Source organism: the organism of the source record quoted next, unplaced genomic scaffold, assembly GCF_019419815.1.
Source record: "Pyrus x bretschneideri cultivar Hongxiangsu unplaced genomic scaffold, Pyrus_bretschneideri_v1 Contig8, whole genome shotgun sequence".
Lineage (NCBI taxonomy): Eukaryota > Viridiplantae > Streptophyta > Magnoliopsida > Rosales > Rosaceae > Pyrus > Pyrus x bretschneideri.
This window is the reverse complement of record NW_025999820.1, coordinates 6,223,653-6,249,735: the sequence shown is the minus strand read 5'-3', so window position 1 is coordinate 6,249,735 and position 26,083 is coordinate 6,223,653. Positions and strand designations below refer to the sequence as shown.

At 39.2% G+C, this 26,083-nt stretch overlaps 3 protein-coding genes and 1 long non-coding RNA gene across 4 annotated transcripts; 1 reads left to right on the top strand and 3 right to left on the bottom strand.

Moving 5' to 3' along the window:
- The first annotated feature begins 487 nt into the window (after window positions 1–487).
- On the top strand, window positions 488–5,077 carry LOC103955943 (extra-large guanine nucleotide-binding protein 1). The gene is given in 9 exon segments (XM_009367859.3): window positions 488–988; window positions 990–1,715; window positions 1,813–1,950; window positions 2,037–2,141; window positions 2,239–2,424; window positions 3,055–3,235; window positions 3,583–3,812; window positions 3,938–4,101; window positions 4,374–5,077. Coding segments are annotated over 9 exon segments (2,706 nt in total). The 5' UTR covers window positions 488–604; the 3' UTR covers window positions 4,966–5,077.
- On the bottom strand, window positions 4,993–8,252 carry LOC103955934 (protein root UVB sensitive 4). The gene is given in 14 exon segments (XM_048575307.1): window positions 4,993–5,462; window positions 5,465–5,561; window positions 5,694–5,717; window positions 5,719–5,760; window positions 5,860–6,011; window positions 6,105–6,207; window positions 6,368–6,475; window positions 6,613–6,687; window positions 6,788–6,850; window positions 6,947–7,093; window positions 7,270–7,416; window positions 7,627–7,733; window positions 7,736–7,924; window positions 7,927–8,252. Coding segments are annotated over 14 exon segments (1,569 nt in total). The 5' UTR covers window positions 8,102–8,252; the 3' UTR covers window positions 4,993–5,322.
- Window positions 8,253–10,166: 1,914 nt separating this feature from the next.
- LOC125473237 lies at window positions 10,167–12,401 on the bottom strand. Its single transcript, XR_007255095.1, has 4 exons — window positions 11,590–12,401; window positions 10,944–11,402; window positions 10,473–10,539; window positions 10,167–10,366 (listed from the first exon to the last, which is right to left on the bottom strand). It is a non-coding gene; the product is annotated as an uncharacterized LOC125473237 (long non-coding RNA).
- An 8,992-nt stretch (window positions 12,402–21,393) lies between these two features.
- LOC108867956 (B3 domain-containing protein At4g01580-like) lies at window positions 21,394–22,350 on the bottom strand. The gene is made up of 3 exons (XM_018649900.2): window positions 22,231–22,350; window positions 21,613–22,140; window positions 21,394–21,537 (listed from the first exon to the last, which is right to left on the bottom strand). Exons 1-3 carry the CDS (start codon window positions 22,315–22,317, stop codon window positions 21,394–21,396), a joined length of 759 nt encoding a protein of 252 aa, XP_018505416.2. The 5' UTR covers window positions 22,318–22,350.
- Window positions 22,351–26,083: the final 3,733 nt, after the last annotated feature.

Genomic DNA, 26,083 nt, shown 5'->3' with positions numbered 1-26,083 from the left:
CCAGCAGCCACCAAGGCAAATTCATCAATTCGACTAAAACTTCGCAGCACAAAAAATAAACCGCAACCAAAAGCACTCCACAACCATATTTCGTCATTGAAACCGCTGAACAAGAAATAGTCACCGAATTTCAATCTTCTTTACCAACCCCTGCAAATATATACAAACAGTAACACATAGATAAAATGCAAGGTACACCGGCATGCGGGTTAGGGGAGGGAAGTGAGGGAGAGATGGGGTGAATCACAATGAAGTTTTAGGGACGTAACAAAAAATAATCCTTAAATAATTACGGCGTTTTAATAGAAAGACTAAAAAGTATAAATAAAAAACAAAAAAGATTCCAATCCAAAATACCAGCTCGCTGTATTTTTCTGCGCTTCTCCACCCTATTCACTTTCCCATTACATCTTCCTTCTCCCCAAACGCTACCCACTGACCCTCCAATTTCCACTATTTCCACTCCCCTCCCTCCCTCCAATCAACCCCTCAGCGAGCCATTGCCTTCTGAATTTGCAATCTCATAATCCCGTGCTGAATTTGCAGATGATTCTGTGCTGCTCTCGCTCAAAGTAAGATTTCCGAGCTCGATTCGGCCGACGAAATGCCTTCCGACGCCGACAATGAGGTCCAGTACTCGTTCGCGATAGAGTACAACGGTCCTCCGGTCAGTTACGATCTCCCGCGGGCGGTTCCGATTAACATCGATAGGATTCCGGTGGCGGCGGTGGTCGGAGGGGTTGCGCTGCCCGAGAAGCTGACCCTGCCGGTGGTCCAGCCGGTGATGGCGCCCGCACCGTTCTCGAAAGAGCTCAAGGTGTCTAAATCGACGGTCTCTCCGACTTCCGTTTTCGATCGGGGCAGCGAGGATTACACGAAGGAGTTGGAAGGTTCTGAGTCGACGGTTTCGCCGACGTCGGTGATTGGATTTGAGGAGAGGGGTGAGGAGAGTGTGGTTGGGTGTGCGTTGTCCGGTGAATTGAGTAGCCTCCGGCGCGTCGGAGTTTTCGAACGCGTTGAATTACAGGTCGGGTGAGTTTTCCGATGTGATTAGTGGCGGGAAGGAGAGTGTGGACTTCAACAGCGATTCGAACCGGCCCGAACCAGAACAGGATTGGGCCTCCACGGAGTCCGTTTTGAGCTTGGACTATCCGTCGTCTCGGGTTTCATCCAGTAAGGCTTTGGATTATGGCGCACTGCGGCAGCCGGTGGTGACTTTTCGGGATATTGAGTCGGACGATGGAGCTGATGAAGACGAGGCCGAAGTTGTGCAGGCAAAGCGGGAGCCTCAGAGCAAAGGGAAGAAGAAGGCGTGCTATAGATGTTTGAAGGGGACGAGGTTTACTGAGAAGGAGGTGTGCATTGTCTGTGTTGCTAAGTATTGTAGTAGTTGTGTGCTTAGGGCAATGGGGTCGATGCCCGAAGGTCGAAAATGTGTGAGTTGCATTGGGTTTCCTATTGACGAGTCGAAAAGAGGGAGCTTGGGGAAGTGCTCTAGAATGCTCAAGCGGCTGTTGAATGATTTGGAGGTTAGACAGGTGATGAAAGCCGAAAAGTTTTGTGAGGCGAATCAGCTGCCTTCGGACTATATTTGTGTGAATGGACAGCCTCTTTGTCCGGAGGAGCTGGTTCTATTACAAACCTGCCCAAATCCGCCGAAGAAATTAAAACCAGGGAACTATTGGTATGATAAAGTTTCTGGTCTTTGGGGAAAGGTGAATATTGTTTACTCAGATTTGTTTTGTTGGTTATTGTTGTTTCATCAAATGCTAACACGTTTTGAAATTTTGTGTTGTTGTCGAATTTTAACAGGAAGGACAGAAGCCTTCCCAGATAATTAGTCCCCATCTTAGTGTTGGGGGTCCCATCGAAGCAAATGCTAGCAATGGAAACACACAGGTTTATATAAATGGTCGGGAAATTACTAAAGTTGAGCTTCGGATGTTGCAGGTTGGATGGACTTTCTAGACATATGAATTGTTGTTGCAACTGGTTATTGTGCAGGGTTAATTTACACCTTCTGTTGAACATTGCAGTTGGCTGGGGTTCAATGTGCTGGTAAACCACACTTTTGGGTAAACGAGGACGGTTCATACCAAGAGGAGGGCCAGAAAAATACTAAAGGATACATTTGGGGCAAGGTATTGTTCTGAAGATTACTTACATTTTTCGGTTATGTTTTGGTTGCTTGTTAGGATTTTGATGTATATTAAACTATTATTAATCACTTTTTTGCAGGCTGGAACAAAGCTTGTTTGTGCCGCCTTGTCATTACCAGTCCCTTCTAAATCTTCAACTCCTTGTGGAGAATCCCTGAACCATGTGGGTAGTAGAGTCGTCCCTGATTACATTGAGCAGAGAATACTTCAGAAGATTCTTTTAGTTGGATATATTGGTTCTGGAACAAGTACTATATTTAAACAGGTGATTGATTTAATCTGAAATTATTTGTTCCTATTCGTTCTATTCTGTTTGTGCGAAGATGCTTTTCTATAGAAAATTCCGAAGCTGAATAAATTATTGATGTTTCAAGTTTCAAGAGATAGATCATATCTCCACATCAACCTATTTGTAACGTATGTATGTAGGAATTAGGGGTCCGGATTCTAATCATAATGCTTTAATTTGCGGATGCTGTAATTGCAAAATCTTTGGTGGTGTACTAATAATTACATTTCTTGCTTGCTTCTCTAAGTTTTAGTTTTTGTGTTGACCAAAAATGAGAAAACAAGTTCTAGGTCAAGCTTTCTGCCTTAAAGTTATATGCAGTTGATAACTTGATATTGATGAAGCATACTTGCTAAAATTATATTTTGATCTCAATGGGATTCTGAATTGATTTATTGCATGCAAGGCCATACATGTTATGTTATAAGCAATCATACTATAAAGGAATAGTAACTGCTTTGAATCAAGATAGCTTAACTAGGATGGACTTCTTAGCCAACAAGTTTGCCCCACGTTTTGAGTTCTAAGTCGTTTCTGGTATTTCAGAATATAATTTTTATTATCTGCCAAATATAAACCCTAACCATTCACATATGAATGTTCCAGGCAAAGATTCTATATAAAGCTGTCCCTTTCTTGGAGGACGAGCGTGAAAATATCAAATGTACAATACAGAGTAACGTGTATGGTTATCTTGGTATGCTTCTTGAGGGCCGTGAGCATTTTGAAGAGGAATGTTTGGATGGGATGAGGAAGCAATGTTCGTCCAGTCAAACAGATGCCAATGGTACAAGTCTATAATTTTATAACTTTTTCCATTTCTTCTTTGACTTGATACATGTGTGCATGTGCATAACCTCAGTTTATGTTGTTCAGATTGGGAAACTGAATTATATACAGTAACGGAACTAGATATCAATTTTTATAAGATATTCATATCCAAAACAAGTACAAAAGATATGTAGTAACTTCTTACACTTGAGTTTTCCTTTGCACTGATTGATTAGCAATGTATACTATAATTACACTAGTCAGGTTGGTTAGTCTGCATCGTACTTGGAGAGGGTTGCATTCCGAATAACCATGTTAGAATTGATATATTGCTTATAGAATTTGTGTGCTGGTTAACAACAGGAAACAATGAGAAAACTCTTTACTCCATTGGCCCGAGGCTGAAAGCATTCTCTGATTGGCTTCTCAAGACTATGGTGTCGGGCAATCTGGAAGCCATTTTTCCAGCGGCTACTCGTGAATATGCACCATTAGTTGAGGAATTGTGGAATGATTCAGCCATTCAGGCCACATACAAGCGGAGAAATGAATTGGAAATGCTACCTAGTGTTGCTACTTATTTCTTAGAGAGGGTAAGTCCTGTGACCTCTGTGGTTAACTCTTGTAAATTGTTTGCATGATACTCATGCTGGTCGATAGTAATCATAGTATTATCTTTTGCTTAATCTAATGGACCTGGTCTTCATTCCCTTTTCAGGCTGTTGACATATTAAGAATAGACTACGAGCCCACAGATCTAGATATATTATATGCTGAAGGTGTCACTTCATCTAATGGGCTTGCTTGTGTGGACTTCTCATTTCCCAACGCAGAATCTGAAGATTCCATCAATACTACTGACCAGCATGACTCTTTGCTTAGGTATGTTCCCCCGTTTATTGCACATTCAAATGGACCTGTTCTGCTTAGTGCTTACTAAGCGTTTGTGTTTTATAAATATTAATCGTAACTGATAAAGCTCACTATGCGGATAGGTGTTTGTAAAAGTTTATGCAAGTAAATAGATTCCTTATACCGTTGAACAAATTGAGTTGACGTCTACTTTCTTATTCTCTAATTTTCACTTCTACGGGTCACTGAGATAATATTCCGTTCTTTTTAATTAACCTTTCTTTTGTCTGATTGCTTCTTAGGTACCAACTTATTAGAGTAAATGCAAGAGGACTTGGAGAAAACTGCAAATGGTTGGAGATGTTTGAAGATGTTGGAATGGTCATTTTCTGCGTGTCCTTGAGCGACTATGATCAGTTCTCTGCTGATGGGAACGGGTCTTTCGATAACAAGATGTTGCTGGCCAGGACTTTCTTTGAAAACATCGTCACTCATCCGACCTTTGAACAGATGGACTTCCTCTTGATTCTAAACAAGTTTGATTTATTCGAGGATAAGGTGGAACGGGTACCGTTAAATCACTGTGAGTGGTTCGAAGATTTTCGTCCAGTTATTAGTCGTAATCGCTCGAGTAGCAACACGAGCAGCAACAACATTAACAGCAGCCCCTCATTGGGTCATTTAGGATCTCACTACATTGCAGCAAAGTTCAAGAGGCTCTATTCTTCTCTAACCGGGAAGAAATTGTACGTTTCCGTGGTGAAGGGACTGCAGCCCGATAGCGTCGATGCAGCTCTTAAATATTCAAGGGAGATTTTAAAATGGGACGAAGAGAGGGCCAACTTTAGCTTTGATTACTCGTTCTATAGCACCGAGGCAAGCATTTCACATTGATGTTAAAACCGAAAAGGCTTATAAATCCAGTTATACGTTTGTGTGACATTGATCAATTCCACTGTATATATAATGGTTTGTATATGATCAATAGAAAGATCTTTGCCTTTCACCTGCCTTGCAGCTTCAAGATTTTCAAGTGAGAAGAAAAAGAACTGAAATACAGATGCGATTTCGTTCTACTTTTCGCTCTTCCCCGCCCTAAATCGAACACACAAATCGAAAGTAGAACAATCCGTTACAAAATAGTTGCACTTGAGTTTCTGTGTATTCCCCAAAATTCTCCATACCACCAAGGAAAAACCACCGACGGCCGAGAAATGAAAAAAACACAAGGTTCTATGACATACAGAATCTTCAGTCATCCACAAAACTGTATCGAATCTGTTCTTGCGTATTCAATAATATGTGTTTAGCAGCCCAACCCAATGTCACAATTTGCTCGGTCAACACGTTCATATCGCCTTGTGCACGGCGCTTGCACTCCTCAACCAATTAGACCACTCCTTTGGAGCTGAGTCTAATGCATCTCCGGCATCTACCATGGTCTCCCATTTATACTTGTTCATAAGAACGGCTTTGCGGATATAGCATGCCTGCACGGCAAATTATTACACAAACAACAGAACATTGAGGAGCCCCGTAAACCGTTTAACGGTGCAAGCATCACACCAAGTTAATAATCAATCATTCATAAGTTTTTTTTCCTTCAAGAAAATTCATTTTACCTGCAACAAACCCATGATAACGTCCAGCAGTTCCAGCTCCTTCCCGTAAACAAAGAAGGATGCCCGCCTAGAAATCATCAAGAGAAAGAAAAGATAACTATTAGAGTATGATACATAAGCACAGGACACCTAGGTTGAACATCGATTAATAATTTAATAAACTTACTTGCTTTGTCCTTCGAATTCTTGTGTACAAGATCTCCATGGATATGAAGTAATAGTCGTCAGCACTTGTAGATTGCATTGCCATCATGGATAACTCAGGGATCTGATTCTTGGGATCCAGGTACCCTATTCTGATAGGCCATAATCCCTTGTCTGATTCAAACCTCAGTCATTTGGTTTAAGCTTATATGTGCTTATATAAAACACTGAAACAAGGGGATAAGAAATGCATATGAAAGATCTAACCTTTGCTCCGTAGGAAATCAATTCCTTCTTCTTTACTTACTTCTGCAGGCGTAGGAACATAACCTAACTCGATCCAATTATTTAGTAGAATTTCAAGTCTATCCTGAACATGAGAACCATACAAAAATTAGACGATGAAATTACAGCATTTATCACGAAATTTCACTTCCTTAGTCCTCTGAAGGGTAAGACGCATATACATCAGAATTGTTATCATAGGAAAACTTCAGTGCGGGATGCTGAAGGAGAAAATGCTCAGTCACCTTGGTTAATGTTTGTAAATGGACATGTTTAAGCCCTTGATATATTCCCAAAAGGTCTATGGCTGAGAAAATGGGGTATACGAGAAATGGTAAGACTGTTTGCAACCTGGCACGTAAATCACAAGTCAGAAAAGCATGCAAAGAAAAAGAATCGACTATCATAACAGTGAAGACATCAAATATGAAGAAAAGTTAAGTAAACTAAAGATCATTAGTTCTGTATATATAGAAGTTCAAAAGGAACCTTGGTTGTTTTTGAACAACATATTTAACAGCGCAGCAAGCAAAAGCCCAAGGTTATCAAAGCACACTGTTTGAATCTGAAAATCATTGCAACAGTCAAAATATGTCCTGTTTCAATTTTCAAGTACACAATAGATAACTAATAGGGACTTATTTGTAGGAAATATAATAGTCTACCTGTGCCTTTGCAGAAACCTCACCAAGGTTATCCGCTATTGCAAAACTTCGATGAACAGCAGACTGCTTATACAAGGAAAGAACACTGGCACTCAAAATGGGAAGGCGCTAAAACCCAACCTCATAAAAGTAAGCAAGGAAACATGTTTCAGTTCTTACACCAGTCGCTAGGTAGCAAGCCAAACTTATTTGTTTTGCCATGTTGGCTAAGGATGCTAGAACCAAGAAGTATTGAGGAACTGCAGGTGTCAGCAACTCAACTCCAATGCTCAAAGTAAACAACACCGACGTTGAAAACCGAACTCTCTACAAATGAGAAAAGGACAAAATCAATGATGTATTTGTAGCTAATAAAATCACTCTAAAGCATAAGCACTCAATATCCACAGTACTTTGGTTTCAAACACCAAAATACCGATATAGACCCTAACTGCAACAACCTCAATTAAGGAAATTCCGTTCCATAACAGAGTAGAGCTTACCTTCAAATTAGTATCAAAAGCAGATGCTAGACTAGCAGTGTAGATGCATCTACTCAGCCGTCCAAGTCCATCCTTCAAGATCCAATTAAGGGCAGCAGCTGCTGGAAGTGAACGAGAGAAGCCAATCCCAATAGCCCGAAACATTGCCTAAATCAGTGCATCCCCACGTATAACTAACCATATAAACGAAAATTCATTCATAAAATCTTTGATTCTATTTTCTAAGGATTATAATGCTCAACTATTTCACTTATTCTTTCTGTATAATAGTACTCCTTCTGTTGAGCTTGTCATATTTCATTCAAATTTCAATCAATTAATCGAAAAAGGATGCACTTTTATCACATAAGTTTGTACCTGAGTGGCAAGGACCTGTAGTGCCGAGCTGAAAACCCGATGCAAGAACTTCCATTTCACATAATCCATATAACTTCCACTAACTTGCTTAGGAATAAAGAAATCCTAACAGCCAAACTACAGATTCTATACAATTTTCTGAACCCATCATCGAAATTGAAACTGAACGACGCCGCACCGCCATCTACTCCAACTAACTGCAAACAATTACCATCCCAGAAGTACCTAGAAACCCTACCTGACCTCCGAATCACGACCGGAAGCCGACCTGGCCTGGCGGGTACGGGTTCTTTACCAGGCTTTCTTCTGGTTCGTACCCAATTGAGGTTCTTAGAGAATTGGAAAAGGTCGGAGCTTTGAAGCAGGTTTTGAGCTTGTTGGGGACTGGTCTCTGAGCTGCGAATTGGGTTTCGTTGATTTTCCATGGAAGCTGAAACTGGTGGGAGCTGGAGGCCGTGTAGAAGGCAGATTGCATGAGAGTTAACTGTGAAAAATTAAGGTTTCTAATGAATTGGGGCTAATTTTCGCGCCAAGCGATGGCGTGGTTTCGGTGGTGGAGGGTTTGGGGTTTTGGAGCGTAGAACCACTTAAATACTGATGACCGAGATCTTTTTTTTTTTTTTTTTTCCTCTTCTTTTCATTATAAAAATAAATAAATTGAGAGATAATATTCCCAATTTCACAAAGAGATGATGAGGGGCAATGGAGTTGCTCTTCAAAATACTTCGTAGCTATTGTGTTTATGATCGGAATCGTTCATGTTACAGATTACTATAAAAATGTTATTTTTTTTTCAAAAAAAAAAAAAAAATTAAAATTAAGATTACTTATTCAATCCTTTGTAACAAATAAATAGACAGTTCGTGATCCTTTTATCGAATTCATCTATATGTTTTGTTTTTATAGATCCATAACATGCAAACCTCTATATATATCTAAGGGATTTCCATTTTTCTTTTTAAAAATGGGGATTCGGTATGGGGCCCACCACATCGAATCTGAACCGTCTATTTTGTAAGTCTTTATTCATAAATTATCATTACAGAAATTCAATTCAATCCGAATCCATTTACCTATTTAATTATCAAGATAAAATTTCATTGTTTCTTATATAACAAAGTATTCGTTAATTTCTTTGAACTCAATTAGATATATTAAACATTTCCAATTTGGCTAATATTTTGCAAGAAAAAATTTCATTGTTTCTTATATAACAAAGTATTCGTTAATTTATTTGAACTTAATTAGATGTCTTAAACATTTCCGATTTGGCTAATATTTTGCAAGAATGATCTATGAGGTGCAACTTGAAAAATGAACGGTTCGGATCATTAAAATTCGATGTGGTGTTAACCTTACAGCTAATCTCTATTTTTATAAAAATAAAATAAAATAAGAATCCCTTAAGGTTGCTATATATACTCTAAATACTGTTAACTCAAAGCTATCAGGTTTGAATCTTGAAAAAAGTGGGTGCTCTTGTTGCACTTGATCTTGCCATCACCAATTTTCTTCTTCCTGTTCAGCTCTTTCTCTACTAAGCAGGGGAATTGTCAGAAATACAGAACCATCAACTATGCGTTTGGTGTTTTAGGCATTTGAAGGAATGTATGTCTTATATACACCTTTATGAATACTCAGTGTACTAAAAAAGAGCCTAGGCCCCCTAGGCGCTTCACGACTGGTTGCCGTTCCGATTAAGGCCTAATCTGTATAAAAATTGGATCACCCACTAGCCGGCAGTTAGGCGGGGCAAGGAGCTAGGTAGGACAAGGCGACGTTGGGCGTCAGCAGATCAACTAAGTTTTTGGAGCTGCACCACTTCATCTTCTCAGCCATATGGGTAAAAAAAGGTTGAGCAGGTCAAGAAGAGAAGAAGAAGACGATGAAACCTTTTAAAATAATCTAAGGTTAAACGACGTCGTCAGTTGGTTTTTTTTAGTGAAAATTTAATGGGCTTCCAATCACTTTAATGGGCTTGTCCACCCAAATAGTAAAGTCCAAAATAAACCCTAGTCAATTTGTTAATGAGAGTTGTCAATTAATTATTTATTACACTACCTATTAATTAAAGAACATTCTTTGTGAACTAAAAACTAATGAAAATGGAAGTATAGTTTTTATGAGTAAATATGTACATATTAAAATAATAAATACTAAATTTACTTAAATCCGTTTAGGCCGCCTAGACGCTAAGCTCTAGTTCACCGTCCGACTACGCCTAGGTTTTTTAGAACCTTATGAATACTTTATCAATTTTTTATTTTCTAGAGGTGGTACACTTATTTAACAGCGGTGGATAGTTGAAATGGTGTTTTCATTTCCAACATTGAAATTTTCGAATTATAATATTTGCAAAAAATTAGACCGGAAATGGAATGTAATTACAGATTCTTTGAATTCTAAATTTTTTATCTGAAATTTAACCAAGCGTTATGAACTTATTCTGATAAAAAAATATTTTGAAAATTTCTGATTTTAAAAGTTAAAAAATTATTAGAACCCTAAATATAATAGGTAGTATATATCTAAGGTGGAAATAAAAAGAAGGGTCACTGCATTGTCCAATGGATCCTCTCATCATGTACAGCAAAAAGGTATTCAGAAAAACAAATGAGTAATTGGAGGCCTCCACTGCTTCTTTTGCAGGAGAAGCGTGTGATGAGGTGAAGCTTCATCTACAACTACGACGCTTCTCTTTCAGTTTCTCGACTCCAATTGATCCACCGTCATCGCTTTCCTTCCTCGAAACAAAAATGAATGAACAATACATGTCTAAGACTCTTTAAGTTATGAAGAAGGCAGACCTAATGGAACAGAAACTCACAACATAATACATCGCTTACCTGGTCACAAGGCGCAAATATTCGCAGCTTCTGGCTTGCGGTAAAAGGCAACTTCAAATAGCTCAACCTTGTTAACCAAGACAAAGACACAAACATCATCAAGTTTCAAATCATTGTCTTGCCTAAATGCCGACCACCCGCCTATGAATCTGCCTTTTGGACCTTCATATACCAAATTGACAGGCCAAGTTCTCCCATCCGAAACACAAAGGGTAAGGTTACTAGGGTGGTCAGCGAGATGTGTCTTGACAAACTTATATGGCACACACTGGAAGAGGAAAGGAAAAACGGAAAGTATGAATGACAACATAAAATTCATGATGTGAATATATTATGTGTGTGTGTGTATATATACACGTATGATTTTGTTTGTTCTGTGAATGTGTCATTGCTTACTTCTGTTCAAACGGGTACAAATAGAAGTTAGTAGAACTTGCGATGGGTCAGCAGGGTTTTCTATAGAAATCTTACCATATTACGGTGATGGATAGACGAGTGCGGCATTACAACTTTGAACAAAGGGTTTGCAGAATTGAAACCGTTGGCTCTCTGAAGTGGATTGTCTTCCCAAAACGAAAAAGAAAGAAGAAAACAAGTGTATGTTATGCAGAGGGCAGACAGAGAACAGAAATTGATAAACTTAGCAGATTACTTACCTGCTGGTGACGAGATGTGATGATTTTCAGCTTCTTCCTTGTGGTAAAAGACAGCTTCAAATAAAAATTCAAACTTGTTAATCAAGACAAAGACACACACATCGCCAACATCTAACTCATTGTCTCGCACAAATGTGATCCAACCAGCTAAGAATTGGCACCCTCTTGTTTGAAATCCCACTTTCACTCGCCAAGTTCTCCCATCTGAAACCCGAAGGGTAATGGTACTAGGCTGCTCAATGAGATGTGCATTAACAAATTTAGAAGGCACGGTCTGAAAAGATGAAAAATAAAAAGGAAAACATGAGAGACTAATAAAATTTAAGGAGAGAATAATAGTGATTTAACTTTATATCTAAAAATATCATTGCTCAATTCTTTTCAGTTCCACATAGACGTATGTAAATAGAAGTTAGAAGTTGTAATGGCCTCCAACGGTTGTTTCCATAAAAAAAGCTTACCAAGTAACATCTATGGATATATGTGTCCCGCATTTCAACCTTGAAAAAAGGGTTTTCAGATCCAAAAACATTGTCTCTCCGACGGGAATAAGCTTTCCCAGTACTTGTAGCCACCGCGGATGCATCAATGTTTGAGAATCAGTATCATCAGTTGCTTCATAGCCTTCATCTTGTATGGGAGTAGTTACTTGACTAGTCCTAGTTCCATAAGTGGAGCCTTTTAGGCCTCGATTATCTACATTCTGATTTTCATGATTTCTTGGGGTCTTTCTCTGAATTACATGATCATGTCCCTTTTCATGTGGTCTCTCGGTTTTCCCAGTGACTGTTACAAACTCTTTTTTGCAGCCATTTCTTCCATATATGTCAACGTAGAATCTCAAATTAAAGGCATATCGAAAAAGAAAGAATTCACAAATCTCTAAACCAGTGTCATGAACAAATTTCTTCCAACCCTTTTGGAAAAAGAACCTGTCATTAATTTTTTCCACATTAACACACCAAGTCCCAGCTGAGGTTCGAACGTGGAACTGCTGAGGTACGTTTCCATTAAAATGCATGAGAAAAGCCGCCGGGATTTGCGGTACCAAAAGACTCGGATGTAGATTATCAATCTACAATGTAAACGTTGAAGACTGGAATGCATTAGAAGTTCTAAGCAAAGAGCTATGATAAATATGTGATGTAGTCATCAAGTACATATTTTTATCACAGATAGAAATTTATGCCCAAAGAGTGACAATGAAATTCATTTGAAGGGGGGATTTCTTATAGCATAAACAATTCAATAACTTTACCAATTACATATTCTTGGGATTTTAGTCTGCCTTCAATGAAGAGGTAGGGTTTAAGGGGTGCACGCATATATAGGACGCCTCTCACTAAAGGATGAGGCCTATGAGCTGACGTTAGCAAACAACCTTACTGAAATTTCTCTTCAGGGTTTAAGAGACTTTGGAAGGTTTAAGACTCCCTTTACATAACCAAATAATTAGACTCCAAAAGACAAAATATGAAGAAAACAACGGTGATTTTTATGTGAAGCATATAATAGAGTATAAATAGGAGGTAGACGTTCCAACTGGCTAGAAAATTCATCTAAAAGAACCTTGAAAAAGGAGGGTTTTCTTCTTGATCTTCTTGCCATTTTGAATTTTCGTTTTCTTTCACTTCTCTCTCTTCTGAAAACGGAGGAATAATGGTGGAGAGAAAGTACTCTCCTCTTTTTGCGAATTTACGTTCCCCAAAAAGCAACGGTGGTCTGCCTAAAAAGTAACGGTGGTTTCGAGTAGGTGAGAAAATTCTCTTCACTTAATACTACAGTTTAGTAGTATTTATTTTTATTTATAAGTAAGAGATCTTAAGTTCGCGTCAAAGATAAATTTGAGCCACGAGACTAAGCTCACCCTCCTCCCCATTAGTGTAGATAATATCGTTGTAAAAAAAAAAAAAAGGTTTCCTTTGTGGTTTTTATTCTTTGAAATTACCTTTACATATTGAAAAATTACCTCTATAGATTCTCTGTTACCTTATATTTTTGATACAATGTTTTATAATGTTGACATGAGAATTGACGTTAAACTATGAGGTAGCAAAAAGTCCATAAAAAGTTATACTTTTGAAAAAATCTCCTTACAAAAGGGCTAATAGTTCAACAAAAGAGAAACATATTTTGGCGGAATAAAGGAAACATGCGTTAGCATTCCTCTTACGTATTTTACTATGTTTAATTTTTTGGTTAAACAAAAGGGTTAATAGTTCAACAAAAGATGGAATTTACAAAAATGTCACATAGGTTGAGAAACCCCAACAGCAATATATTAGAAATTGCTTATGGTTATATTTGCTTACATTTTTTGTTGGTTCATTTCTTATTATGTCATTTCTATCTTCCATTCTGAGCCACTTGGAAGCTTAAGGTATACTCTGCTTGATAGATCATTATTGTATTCCCTCAAAATATTTTTTGGAATCATCTGCACAACAGAAACATGGAAAACAAAAACAATGTTATCTGATTTCTTTCGAATGGTTTGTTACGAAGTATATACCCGACTATCCTATCTGACTGCTTAAATTAATCCGGCGACTATTTAGTACGAAATGACACCAAACAACCTAGTCTGTACTATTAGTCATATCCGATTCCTTATACTGTGTACCAAACACGGCCTTAGTCTCCAAATCTTATTGGGATTCTACTTTAAAGTTACACGATTGCATTTCTAATTAATAGTTGCATTCACGACACAAATAAACTTTTTGTTTAAAAGATGATTTATACATCACAATCATAGGAAGTTGCACCTTGAATAAAACCCCAGGATTGTAAGGTCAAAAATATTTAAAGCACAAAAGTTAACATAGCAAAATACAGAGTGATCCCAGGTATCCATAGACCTTTCTAACTACAGCAAAAAGTGGTCTATTTCGACTGCAAAATGTGGTTGGTACCTGAGGTCTTTCATCCCACTTAAAAGAAATTAAGAACTTTGCCTAATCAACTTCTGAAAATGTTAACTTTCAGCACAATGTCATTTGTCTCGACGAGTTCAAATGTGCATACATCTCCTGTTCTCAAACTATTTTCCTCCGCAAATGCAAGCCATCCACCAGAAATGATCATTTGTCTCCTCTCATTAGTGTAACCAATCAAATTCACAGGCCAGAATCGCTCTCCGACCTGAAGGGTCGCGGTTTGCGCCTTTCGTAGGGGGAATCTCATGGCAAACTTCAATGGTACATACTGCAAAATATGAATAATAAATAGTGAACATAATTCGTGCATAGTGCATACACAACATATATACACATACGTGCACAAGTAATTAGGTTGGAGTATTTATGTTCGAAGCAATGTTATGTCAATGATCCTACTACCATTGCCTTGGATGTTGGCCCCAAAGTGGCTCTAAAGAAAGGATTTTTATGGGATGAAATTGTTGGCAGCTTCAAGAACCCTTGAAGCCTTCAAACATGAAGGCGTTTGAGTAACCTGATCAGAAATCTTTAACTTTGTGTACTCTCCTACAGTAAAACATACAAAATATAATCTGAGTACCAAAATTTTCTGCATTTTTCACTTTTGTGGACTTGAAAATTTCAAGTAAATTAAGGATCAAGAGTGCAACACACCATTTTCACAACCCGATTTGACTTTACATCTGGACCTTCTCTTTATTTCAACTTGATCAATTGCTCCTCCTCCATGGTCTGGATTCCCCAAAAATTACAAAGAAATACTAGAATCTAAGTTATGATGCAAGCATAATGGAGAAGTATACACTAGCAAATGAACAGATTTACCTGCTGACGAGGAGCACTTTTTAGCTTCTGTGGCGCGGAAAAAGACAACTTCAAATGTAAGTTCATTGCGGTTGATCAATTCAAAAACACATAAATCACCAACTTTCAAGTTGTTTTCCCTTGCAAACACCGACCAACCATTCTGAAATCGAGGTGTTACATCATATTTGAAATTAACTGGCCAGGTGCTTCCATCTAAAATCTGAAGGATTACGTTACTTGAACGCTGCTTGTTAAGATATGTCCTCACAAACTCGGATGGCAAACCCTAAAATGAAACAGAGACCAGGAAAGACAATAAGAAAGTTTTTTATGAGAGACTATTGTGATTCTGCTCTTTGAGAGGGAAACGTATGTGCTTAATCTTTTTCACGCAGAATGTGTTGTACATAAAACATACCAGGTAACTACTATGGATATAAGCTGGTTGAATGGCAACCGGAAATGAAGGGTATGCAGATTTGAAAGCATTGGCTCTCTGAAGAGCCAGAGCTTTTTCGCTTTTGGTCAATGCATGTTCCCTCCCCAGAACATCAGGTGTTCGTTTTTGGAATATTGGACTGCTAGACAAGCCTCCAACTTCTTTCATTGTGGGAAAATCATGTTCTCCTATCAGATATTACAAGAAACATAAAGTGGCATCTTAATTTTTTTTGGTAGGAAGGCAGAACAAGGTAAAAGATAAAAATAAAACTAAATATACATTCCTTACTTTTCACTTCTGATTTAGAGCAATGCGAATCTTTGCTTCTGAATGACTTCTTGATTTCATAAGGTTGAGTCTTTGTTGCTGTGAAGCTGGTGTTGCATTCTGCTGCTTTACTACTCGAACATGTTCTCATTTTCTTGTGTCGCCGAAGACATGGTAATGGAGATTTCTCCCTTGCTTTTCTTGGGCAGGGTGAAAAGTCATCCAAGATTTCGACTGACTCATCATCTTCATAATCTGTTTCTTCCTCCTCAGGTATTGTTGGATCACTTTGTACTTCATCAGAATCTCTACTAATATCATCATCATGTTTATCAGTTTCTTCCAACTTGCGCATTACTTGTGATTTATCCCTTGATTTTCTCGGGCACAGATCATCCAGGATTTCGACAGATTTATCATCATGGTCTTCATAACCAGTTTCCAAATTCAGGCCTCCACTGCATTCTTTTCCAGCATAAGGATCGTGAGAGCTAGATGTGCCAATTTCCCACTTTCCCCGATCCGTAGCTCTAGCTCCTTTGGCATGGCCGCCTTCCCAACAATAAAAAAGAAAATAACAAATCGTATGTGTAAGTTATGCATTCGTAACTGAGCACAAATCGAATATAACAACTTATTACATGTAAACCTGGAGACAATACCGCGGTAAAAGACAACTTCAAATGCAAGTTCAACGCCCTTGATCAAGATGAATACGCACACATCTCCAGTCTTCAAATTATTGTCCCTTACAAATTCCAACCAACCACGCTGGAATCGCACTTTCCCTTTTTCATATAATTTGAGTTTAACACACCAAGTTCCTCCGTCAGGAAGACGAAGGATGGCATTACCATCAGGCTGATGCATAAGATGTCTCTGAAAGAATTTCTGATTTGTATAAAATAATTCACCACAGCAAAGCCTTATGGGAAGGCTTTGTTATATATACTACAACAAACACACTTTACAGTTTAAAAATACAAGGACTGCAATATTCCCTGACAGCAGCACATGTGGAATACAATATGGTATTTATGCAGCAGCCCATCAATCAGCACGCCTGCACTCCACACATGCAGCAGCACATCAATAATAAAAATCTGCTGTGTTGCAGCATGGACAGCATGCGTCTGCTCCATCAACTGCACATTCCCTGACAGCAAGCATCTGCTCCATTAAGCATCTGCTCCATCAACTCTGCAATATTCCCTGACAGCAGCACATGTGGAATGCAATATGGTATTTGGTCTAACAGCCCCCCGCAAGCTGACAGGAGGAGAAACAACTGGAAGCTTGGAAACAAGATTCTTGAACCGTGAAGAAGACAATCCTTTTGTAAATATATCAGCAATCTGGTCTTGAGAACATATGAAATTCACAAATAACTCTTGACGAACCACTTTCTCACGAACATAATGATAATCCACTTCCAAGTGTTTGGTACGGGAGTGAAAAACTGGATTTGAAGCAAGGGCAATGGAGGAGACATTGTCACACCAGATTGTTGGTCGATCAAGATGCAAGTGTAAGTCACGAAATAAAGAGCGGAACCATGATACTTCTGCAGCAGTATAAGCAAGCTGCCGATATTCAGCTTCGGAACTTGACCTACTGACAGTTTTCTGCTTTTTTGAACTCCAAGACACGAGATTGGACCCTAAGTAAATGCAAAAACCACCTGTGGAATGCCTTGTATCAGGATTCCCAGCGTAATCAGCATCAGAATATGCTGTAAGTTGTGCAGTACCAGGTTTATACACAAGACCATGATTGTATGTGGCTTTAACATATCGAAGGATCCGCTTAACTGCCATCCAGTGAGTAGTCTTTGGAGAGTGCATGAACTGACAAACCTGGTTTACGGCATATGAGAGATCTGGTCGCGTGATAGTTAAATACTGAAGTGCTCCGACAACACTTCGATACATCTCGGAATTGTCATGTGGCTCACCAGTGTAAGCACTGAGTTTCTGTCCGCAGGAAACAGGAGTGGATATTGGTTTAGCATCCAAAAACTTTGTACGCTGAAGCAAGTCCACAGCATACTTGGCCTGATTCAAATGCATTTGATCACCACAATAGGTTACTTCGACACCCAGAAAATAATGAAGAGGCCCCAAGTCCTTCATTGAAAACAAAGTGCCCAGTTTACATATCAAGCTAGACATGTGGCGAGTACTGTTCCCTGTCAACAATATATCATCGACGTAGATCAATAAAATCAAGTAGACACCAGAGTTATTGAAAACAAATAAACTGTAATCACACGTGGATGCCTGAAACCCTAATTGAAGCAAAAACTCTGAAAAACGTTGAAACCAGGCTCTCGGAGCTTGTTTCAACCCGTATATACTCCTTTGCAATTTGCAGACATGTGTTGGATGCTGCTCATCAATGAAACCTGCAGGTTGTCGCATATAGACTTCCTCCTTCAGAAATCCATGCAAGAAAGCATTTTGTACATCCAATTGCCTGATATGCCATTTTTTCGAAACTGCCAAACTAAGAACCAGGCGTATGGTGCTGTGCTTGACCACAGGACTAAAGGTCTCGGTGTAATCAAGTCCAGGCTGTTGATGAAACCCATTTGCAACTAACCTCGCCTTGTGCCTTTCTACAGAGCCATCCGCCCGTCGTTTGATCTTAAAGACCCATTTGTTTGGCAGCACATTCATTTTTGAATGATAAGGAACAAGCTCCCACGTGCCACAGCACTGCAGTGCATTAAATTCGTGAACCATGGCCTCCCTCCATTTGTGGTGCTTGACTGCCTGACTAAAACAAGTTGGTTCAACTAAAGAAAGATCAGTAGAGACATGCATAGCATATTTAGGATTAGGTTTTTGTATTCCAGACTGTGAGCGAGTCATCATGCGCGGCCTTATGGAAGCACGATCATGGTCTGAAGGTGGCAGAGAATGAGGCGGGAGTGACACAACAACTGGGACTTGCTCATTTAAAGTTTGGTTCGTGGAACTAGGGTCAGGGGGAGATGAGGTGGTTTGAGGGTTGGAAGGAGCGGATAACATGGGAGGGTGAGGAAGGGTAGGGTGTTCAGGATTTTGCTGGGATGGGGACTCTAAAGGAGGGTTAGGATTCAGCAAAGAGGGAGAAATAGCTGTCGAAAGTATTGGAAATGTGAACAAAAGATCAGGAGAAGCAAAACTACCTGTGTCATCAACGTTTTCCCGCAAGGATGTGAGTTCCTTAAATGGAAATGAGTCCTCATCGAATAGAACATGGCGAGACAAATAAATTCGTCTCGTGGACAGGTCCAAACATTTATACCCTTGATGATTCAGTGAGTAGCCTAAGAATACACACGGTTTGGACTTGGGTTGAAGTTTATTTTGTGCATAAGGTACAAGCCACGGAAAACACTTACAACCAAACACCTTTAAGGTCTCATAGTTTGGAGGTTTTTCAAATAATGTCTCATAGGGCGAGTTATGAGACAGAACTCGAGTTGGCAATCGATTAATTAAATAAGTTGCTGTTGAACATGCATCAAACCAATATTTGTTTGGAAGGGAAGAGTGAGAAAGCAAGACAATACTCGTTTCGACAATATGTCGATGTTTTCTTTCTGCTAGGCCATTTTGCTCGGGGTGTTTTGGACACGAAAACCGTTGAGAAATGCCATTTGTTGCAAGAAACTGTTGAAAACTTCGACTTTTGTACTCACCTCCTTCATCACATTGAAGGGTTTTTATTGAAGTATTAAACAAATTTTCGACCTTAGCTTTAAATTGAACAAATATTTCAAACACTTCAGACTTATTTTTCATGGGAAAAATCCAAGAGTATCTGGAATAATCATCCACAAACAAAACATAATATCGAAAACCTTCAATTGAAATAACTGGAGAACACCAAACATCGGAATGTAAAAGTTGTAAGGGAAATTGGGAAACAGACTCAGAAGTACTAAATGGTAACTTAGTACTTTTTCCTAAAGGACACGAATGACAAAACGTTACATCCGCAGTACCATGAATTGGTACTTGTTTTTTGGAAATTAAAAACTTGATAACAAACGACGCAGGATGACCAAGACGTGAATGCCATTTTTGAGCCGAGACTCGAATGCCTAGACATACTGAAATAGGGTTATGGATCTGTCCACTGCCACCAAAAAATGGGTATAAGCCATTCTCACATCGCCCGCGGAAAAGCGTCTTCCGGGTCTTGAGGTCCTTAACAAGAAAAAAATGAGGAAATATGAGTAAATAGCAATTATTGTCTAGGGTAAAACGGTGTGCAGAAATAATGTTTGTAGAGGCAGTGGGGCAGCGTAAAATATTTTGCAATTTAAATGAGCAAGATTGTGTTAGTAGTTGATTCGAACCCATGTGAGAGATAGAAATGCCAGTATCATTACCTACACCACCCACATTCTGATTACCATTATACTCTTGTGGGTTTGCCAGATTCTGGATGTCTGGAGTCACATGTGCATTAGCACCGGTGTCCAAAAGCCATTGTCCATTATTCTGCCGATTGAGAGGAACCGAAGATGTTGCCATGGCAGTAAGCTGTTTTGCTGGAATTCTCCCTTCATAGGCTGCATTCATTCTTTGATAGCAATCTAGGGCAGGATGCCCTTGTTTTCCACATATCTGGCATGTGAGTCGTTCTCCTGTGGGAGTGATTTTCTCACCATTGCATGCCGAGTTTGCCCTTTGATTATTGGTGCGAGGAAAGAACCCCCGCGGATTGATCGCACCACCACCACGTGCGGTCTGAAAAGCACCACGTCCAGTTCCACGAAGTCGTCCACCACGACCTCTGGTAGTGACAAAAGCATTCACCGGAGCAGCCTCCACAGACAGAGCATTCTGTGCAGCCATGCGTCTCTCGGTAGTCAGAAGGAGGGCCTCAAGTGTAGGATACGCGATTGGAGTATCACGTGCTTGAGCAGCACTCACTGTCATTTCATAGGCAGGGCCCAAATTGTTCAAGATAATCTGGACCAGTTCATCATCAGTCACGGGGTTGCCAGCTAGGGCAAGGTTATCAGCAATCGAGTTCATTCGATCAAGATAATCAGCAATAGACATGTCACCTTTCTTAGTTTGCATCAGTTCATTGCGAAGAAACAAAATACGATTTTGGGACGTAGAAGCATACCGTTGCTCTAGAGCCTCCCAGGTATCATGAGAGGACCTCTTGCTGGCGACAACGGACAACACAGAGGGTGTGAGAGAGCCATTGATCCAGCTTAGTATCAGTTGATCATGCTGCACCCAGGTTGTGTAGGCAGGGTTGACAGCAGCAGCACCAGGAAGATGTTTGGGTGGACAGACGATGGACCCATCAACATATCCCATCAGGTTACGACTCTTGAGGATTGGAAGGATCTGAGCCAACCACAAAGGATAGTTGGTTCGATCTAGTTTTATGTTAACAAGCGTAGTCATAGAGGAGAAAGGATTCATAGTAGGGTTGGAAGTTGCAGCGCCGTTTGTGGTATCAGCCATGGAGAGGAAAAAAAAATAAACAGGATCTAAGTCGTTAGACTGCTAGGGCTCGTATACCATGAAAGAATTTCTGATTTGTATAAAATAATTCACCACAGCAAAGCCTTATGGGAAGGCTTTGTTATATATACTACAACAAACACACTTTACAGTTTAAAAATACAAGGACTGCAATATTCCCTGACAGCAGCACATGTGGAATACAATATGGTATTTATGCAGCAGCCCATCAATCAGCACGCCTGCACTCCACACATGCAGCAGCACATCAATAATAAAAATCTGCTGTGTTGCAGCATGGACAGCAAGCATGCGTCTGCTCCATCAACTGCACATTCCCTGACAGCAAGCATCTGCTCCATTAAGCATCTGCTCCATCAACTCTGCAATATTCCCTGACAGCAGCACATGTGGAATGCAATATGGTATTTGGTCTAACAGTCTCTTGGCAAAGCCCGCCGGCAAAATCTTCAAAAGAAAACGAAATGTTTGTTTATTTGAAAAGAGAGAACATTTGATTAATATTTATGCAAGGGGATTTACCAAATGGCCGAATATGTAGGAGGGCTGCATGGCAACTTTGAAGTGAGGCTTTTCAGATTTGAAATCAATGGCTCTCTGAAGAGCTATAGCTTTATCTTTGTCAGTCAATGGATGCATCCTTGAATAGCTCCTTCTTTTTTTCTTCGGAGGCAAAGGACATGGTAAAGATAAATGTTTCTCCCCCTTTCTTCTTCGGCTTGTAGGAAAATCATCCAAGATTTCAACCGACTCGTCATCTTCGTCATCGGTTTTTTCCTTCTCCGGCAATTTTATGGGATAGTCAACTTCTGTGCAACTTCTATCAAATATGAAGACGTGGAATCTTGAATTCCCTTCATACCCGAAAACTAGCCAAAAAGCGTAGTCAAGAGAGTAAAACTTGGAGAACTCCGGCCAACCCTTCTCAAACCAAACCTCACCATTACATCTTCTCAGTTCTATTTCCCATTCTGAACCACATGGAAGTCTAAGATATACTGGACTTGATAACTCTTCTCCATATTTCATCACAAATTTCATCGGAACTTTCTGCACATGTCGAAATTTAAGTTAAAAGAACATTTTCTAATCTTTATGAGAGAGAGAGAGAGAGAGAGAGAGAGAGAGAGAGAAGCTTACAAGTTTGGTGTCTCTTGATGTGTCATCAAGAATAACTTTGAAAAAATGCGGTATTGTAGATGAAAATATTGGCCGTAAAGAAGCCATGGTTGAACTGATTCAAAAGCTTTGGGTTTGAAGATGGTTGAAGCTTGATCTCATATGTGATGGATAATTTCAGAAAGGATGCCCTGCGAATTCTCTTCTTTCTAATCTATCAAATTAGAACATCGTTAAAAATTAATTAAACGACAACAAATAAAAACTCATTTTAAAAATTATAATAATTTCGATCATGAAATCAAATTTTAAATGCACAAATTTCTAAAAGGAAAAAAATCCGGAAGGGATCCGGTCCGATAAATTCTCTTATAAATTACCGACTAGACAGGTTAATCTCGAGAAGTGAGAAGAGTGGAAAGAGATTATCCTCAGGAAACAGAATCTAATGATTTTAATCAGCTGAATAGTCACTGCTTTTTAGTCAGTAGCAGTACTTACTACAACTAGCTACATCCCAACGGACTGCTTTGATTGGTTTTCATGAATTCTTTATTAATCTTCTTTTATTTTCTTTGTCATCTCTAATGAAGGAAAAATCGAGCTTAAATGTTACATTTTGACTTAAATTAAAAGTTATATTTGGGGTTTGATATAAAATTTGAGTCCATGATGAATGAAGCACACGCACGTTATTTTCATGAGCTTTTAAAATTTAACTGTTTAGTTTTCATTTATTTTGTTATTAGGTTTCATTTTTTTAAAATAAAAATAATTATCAAATAAGTTTTTTATTTTTATTTTTTTTAAAATTGAAAACTAAAACGAAATACTATCAAACCACCTTAGTCTTTCAATAGTTGAGTTGATGTTAGTTAGCTGTAATTGTACTTGAATTAAGAGGAAATTTTCTAATTCAAAAAATAAATGCGATGCAGTTAAATTTGTATTACAAAAAGGATGTGATATTCATACACCTCTTTTTACTTCTCTCACATCTTTTCAATTTTCGGCCGTCGGATCGGATGAATTGAAGAAAATCAAAGGACATAAATTAGTAAGGGGTGTGAGAGAAGTAAAAAGGAATGTGTGGATAACATACCCCTACAAAAAGATAGGTACAACCTTATTGGAGGAAATACTCTCTATGATGTGACCAACGTATCAAAGTAGATCTGACATTCGTATCGTGTTATTTTATGTTCGTGTCATTTTCATGATATACCTCATATCTTAACGGGTTTTGTCGTATAACACCCATTAAAGTAAACGGGTAATATAACTCGACCCGAAATCGACTCATTAATATTTTCAGATAATATAACCCAATACGTTACCTGTTAAGGAAAATATATTTTAAATAAATAAATAATGGAAATGAAAAACACAATTTGACCCCAAAAAAATTGAAAACATAATATTAAATTTGTATATGTATATAACATTGTCACATAAATCTTACTTCAAAACATAAAAACAACATTCGTCTTTTAAGTATTACATATGTTACACCCGCCCCTGCTTATAAAGATAATTCTGTATTTCTCCCTAAAAATTTATAGAATTATCACTTTGGTCCTCATTTTGTTATACATTCAAGATCTGAAAAATTTAAATTATTTCTCTACCCTAAGCTGCCACGTGGCAGCACCCCAACTCCCTTACTTTTGTTGCTCTTTTTGGCCCCCCTGCCGTGACATCCTTTCCCTTCTTCTTTCTTCTTTTTTCTTTTTCTTCTTTTCCTTCTTTTCTTTTGTTTTGGTATGTCTGCACCTTTCCTTCTCTCTCTTTCCTCTTCTTCTTCTTCTACCCGTGACAACCCACACACACACACACCCACAGCTACACCTACTCGAGGAAGTCATCACCATCGTCGCCGTCCAACTACTTCCCTCTCTCTCTTTCTCTCTCCCCTGCTCGCGGTGCCGGAGGACACGAACACCTCCGGCGAGTTTTGTGATTTTTCCGGTTGGGTAAGCCCTTTTTCTTCTTCTTTTATTATGTTAGACTTTGCTTAGATGTGGTTTTTGAGTTGGGTTCATGAATTTTCAAGGTTTTGGAGAGTTTTGGCACGGGTGAAGGCACCCAAACTTTCCGGCGAGTGTGTGGTTTCCGAGGGATTTTCCGGCCACCACAAGCCGTTTCACGGCGAATCCAAGGTATAAAACTACTCCTCTCCTCTAGTGCTTCATTTTGGTACCTAGATCGGGGGCTAGTTCGAGTGTTTGAAGTTGGCCGGAGCTATGGAAGCTCCGGTGGTCTTCTCCGGCGCACCCAGGCCTTCGGGCCATTCTGTTTCCCCGCGGGCCTTAGGCCTGACTTGGGTCTTTGGCCCAATATCCCCACCCTTTCCTTTTTTGGTTTTTAGTTATTTCATTTTAAAAACCCAAAAGGCCTTAGGGCCTTGGTTGCAGCCCAAAACCCATTTCCCTTTTTCTTATTTAAGGCCTTCGGGCCTGTTAGCCCAAAACCCAAACCATTTTCTGTTTTTACCCAACCCACCTAAAAACCTAAACCCAATTACCCAAAACCCTAACCCAAAACCCTAAAGCCCTGACCCGACCCGTGACCCGTTGACATGTTGACTCTGACACGTTGACTTTGACCCTTTGACCCAATGACCGTTGACTGGGACAACGATTAACGTTGACTTTTGACTTTGACTAGTCAACGTTGATTTTGACCGTTGACTTTTTGTGTTTTCGTGCGGGGACCCTCCTAGGCTAATTTCGACGTTCTAAACCCGTTTCCGATGTCCGTTTTCTCAAATTCAATCGTTTAAGTAGAGTTTGACTGAAAGTACTCAATTATGTGTTTAGGTGCGATTCTTAGCGGTGATTCCGTTATTCCTGTTTGGTACGGCTTGCACCATCGGTGTACGGTGAGTGGACCCCTTCTAAAAAATGCATGTTTTAATGGTAGAATTGCATACACACAAAAGCATGACTTTACGATTATGTTTTATGAAACGTTTTGAGATAATATGCTTATTGAGGCTAGTTTGAATTATTACTATTTTTCCTATAACCCATGTTCTTATAGAATATCTGATGGATGACGATATGATATTTAGAACATGTTTATAACACTTCTTTATAGTATAGATGATGGATGACTTTATACTATGAAGTTGATTTTCAATATATGTATGTTCACTGGTTTTGTACTTACCTAGTGGTCCTTTCCGCTACGGGACGTAGGGATAGATCCGGTCCGTTCCGGGCGACGGTTTGGTGTTGGCATAGGGCCTGGAGTGTGTTTTCCTCTGACTGTCTGCTCAGAGACGGGGAGCCGGCAAGGGGCTTGAAGTGTATTTTCCTTTGATTGTGTGCTCAGAGACGGGGAGCCGGCATGGGGCCTGGAGAGTTGTATCGGACATTCACTAGTGTTTATTATTTATGCGATTTATGATTTGAGACATTGCACGACATGCTAGATTTCGGAAAACCTATATTTATCATTATACTTGTGTTTTCATAAACCTGGGGGTTAGTATGTTGATAACTGTTTTACTAGTACTGTATATATAAACTTGGTCCACTCACCTTTGTTTTGCGCCCCCTTCAGGACCTAGGAACGAGGATTACGACTTGAGCTACGAGGCGTTCCCTTACTAGTGATTTGTGTCATATTCGCTCCGCTTTGCCACCTATTGTAATAGCACTTCTTTATTCTTAGTTCTGCTTGTACTCTGTATTAGAATTATGTTCTGGACGTGCTGTGTGTTTACCTAATTTCAATATTTAGAAGTTGAACTTTTATTTGGGTTTTTAGCCTTTATTGCGTACTTTAGTTTATTTTCTCAGTTTTTGTTTTAATTAAATGGTTTCGTCACCCTTCGGGTGCCACGTGACCATCTCGATGTCCCTAGGAC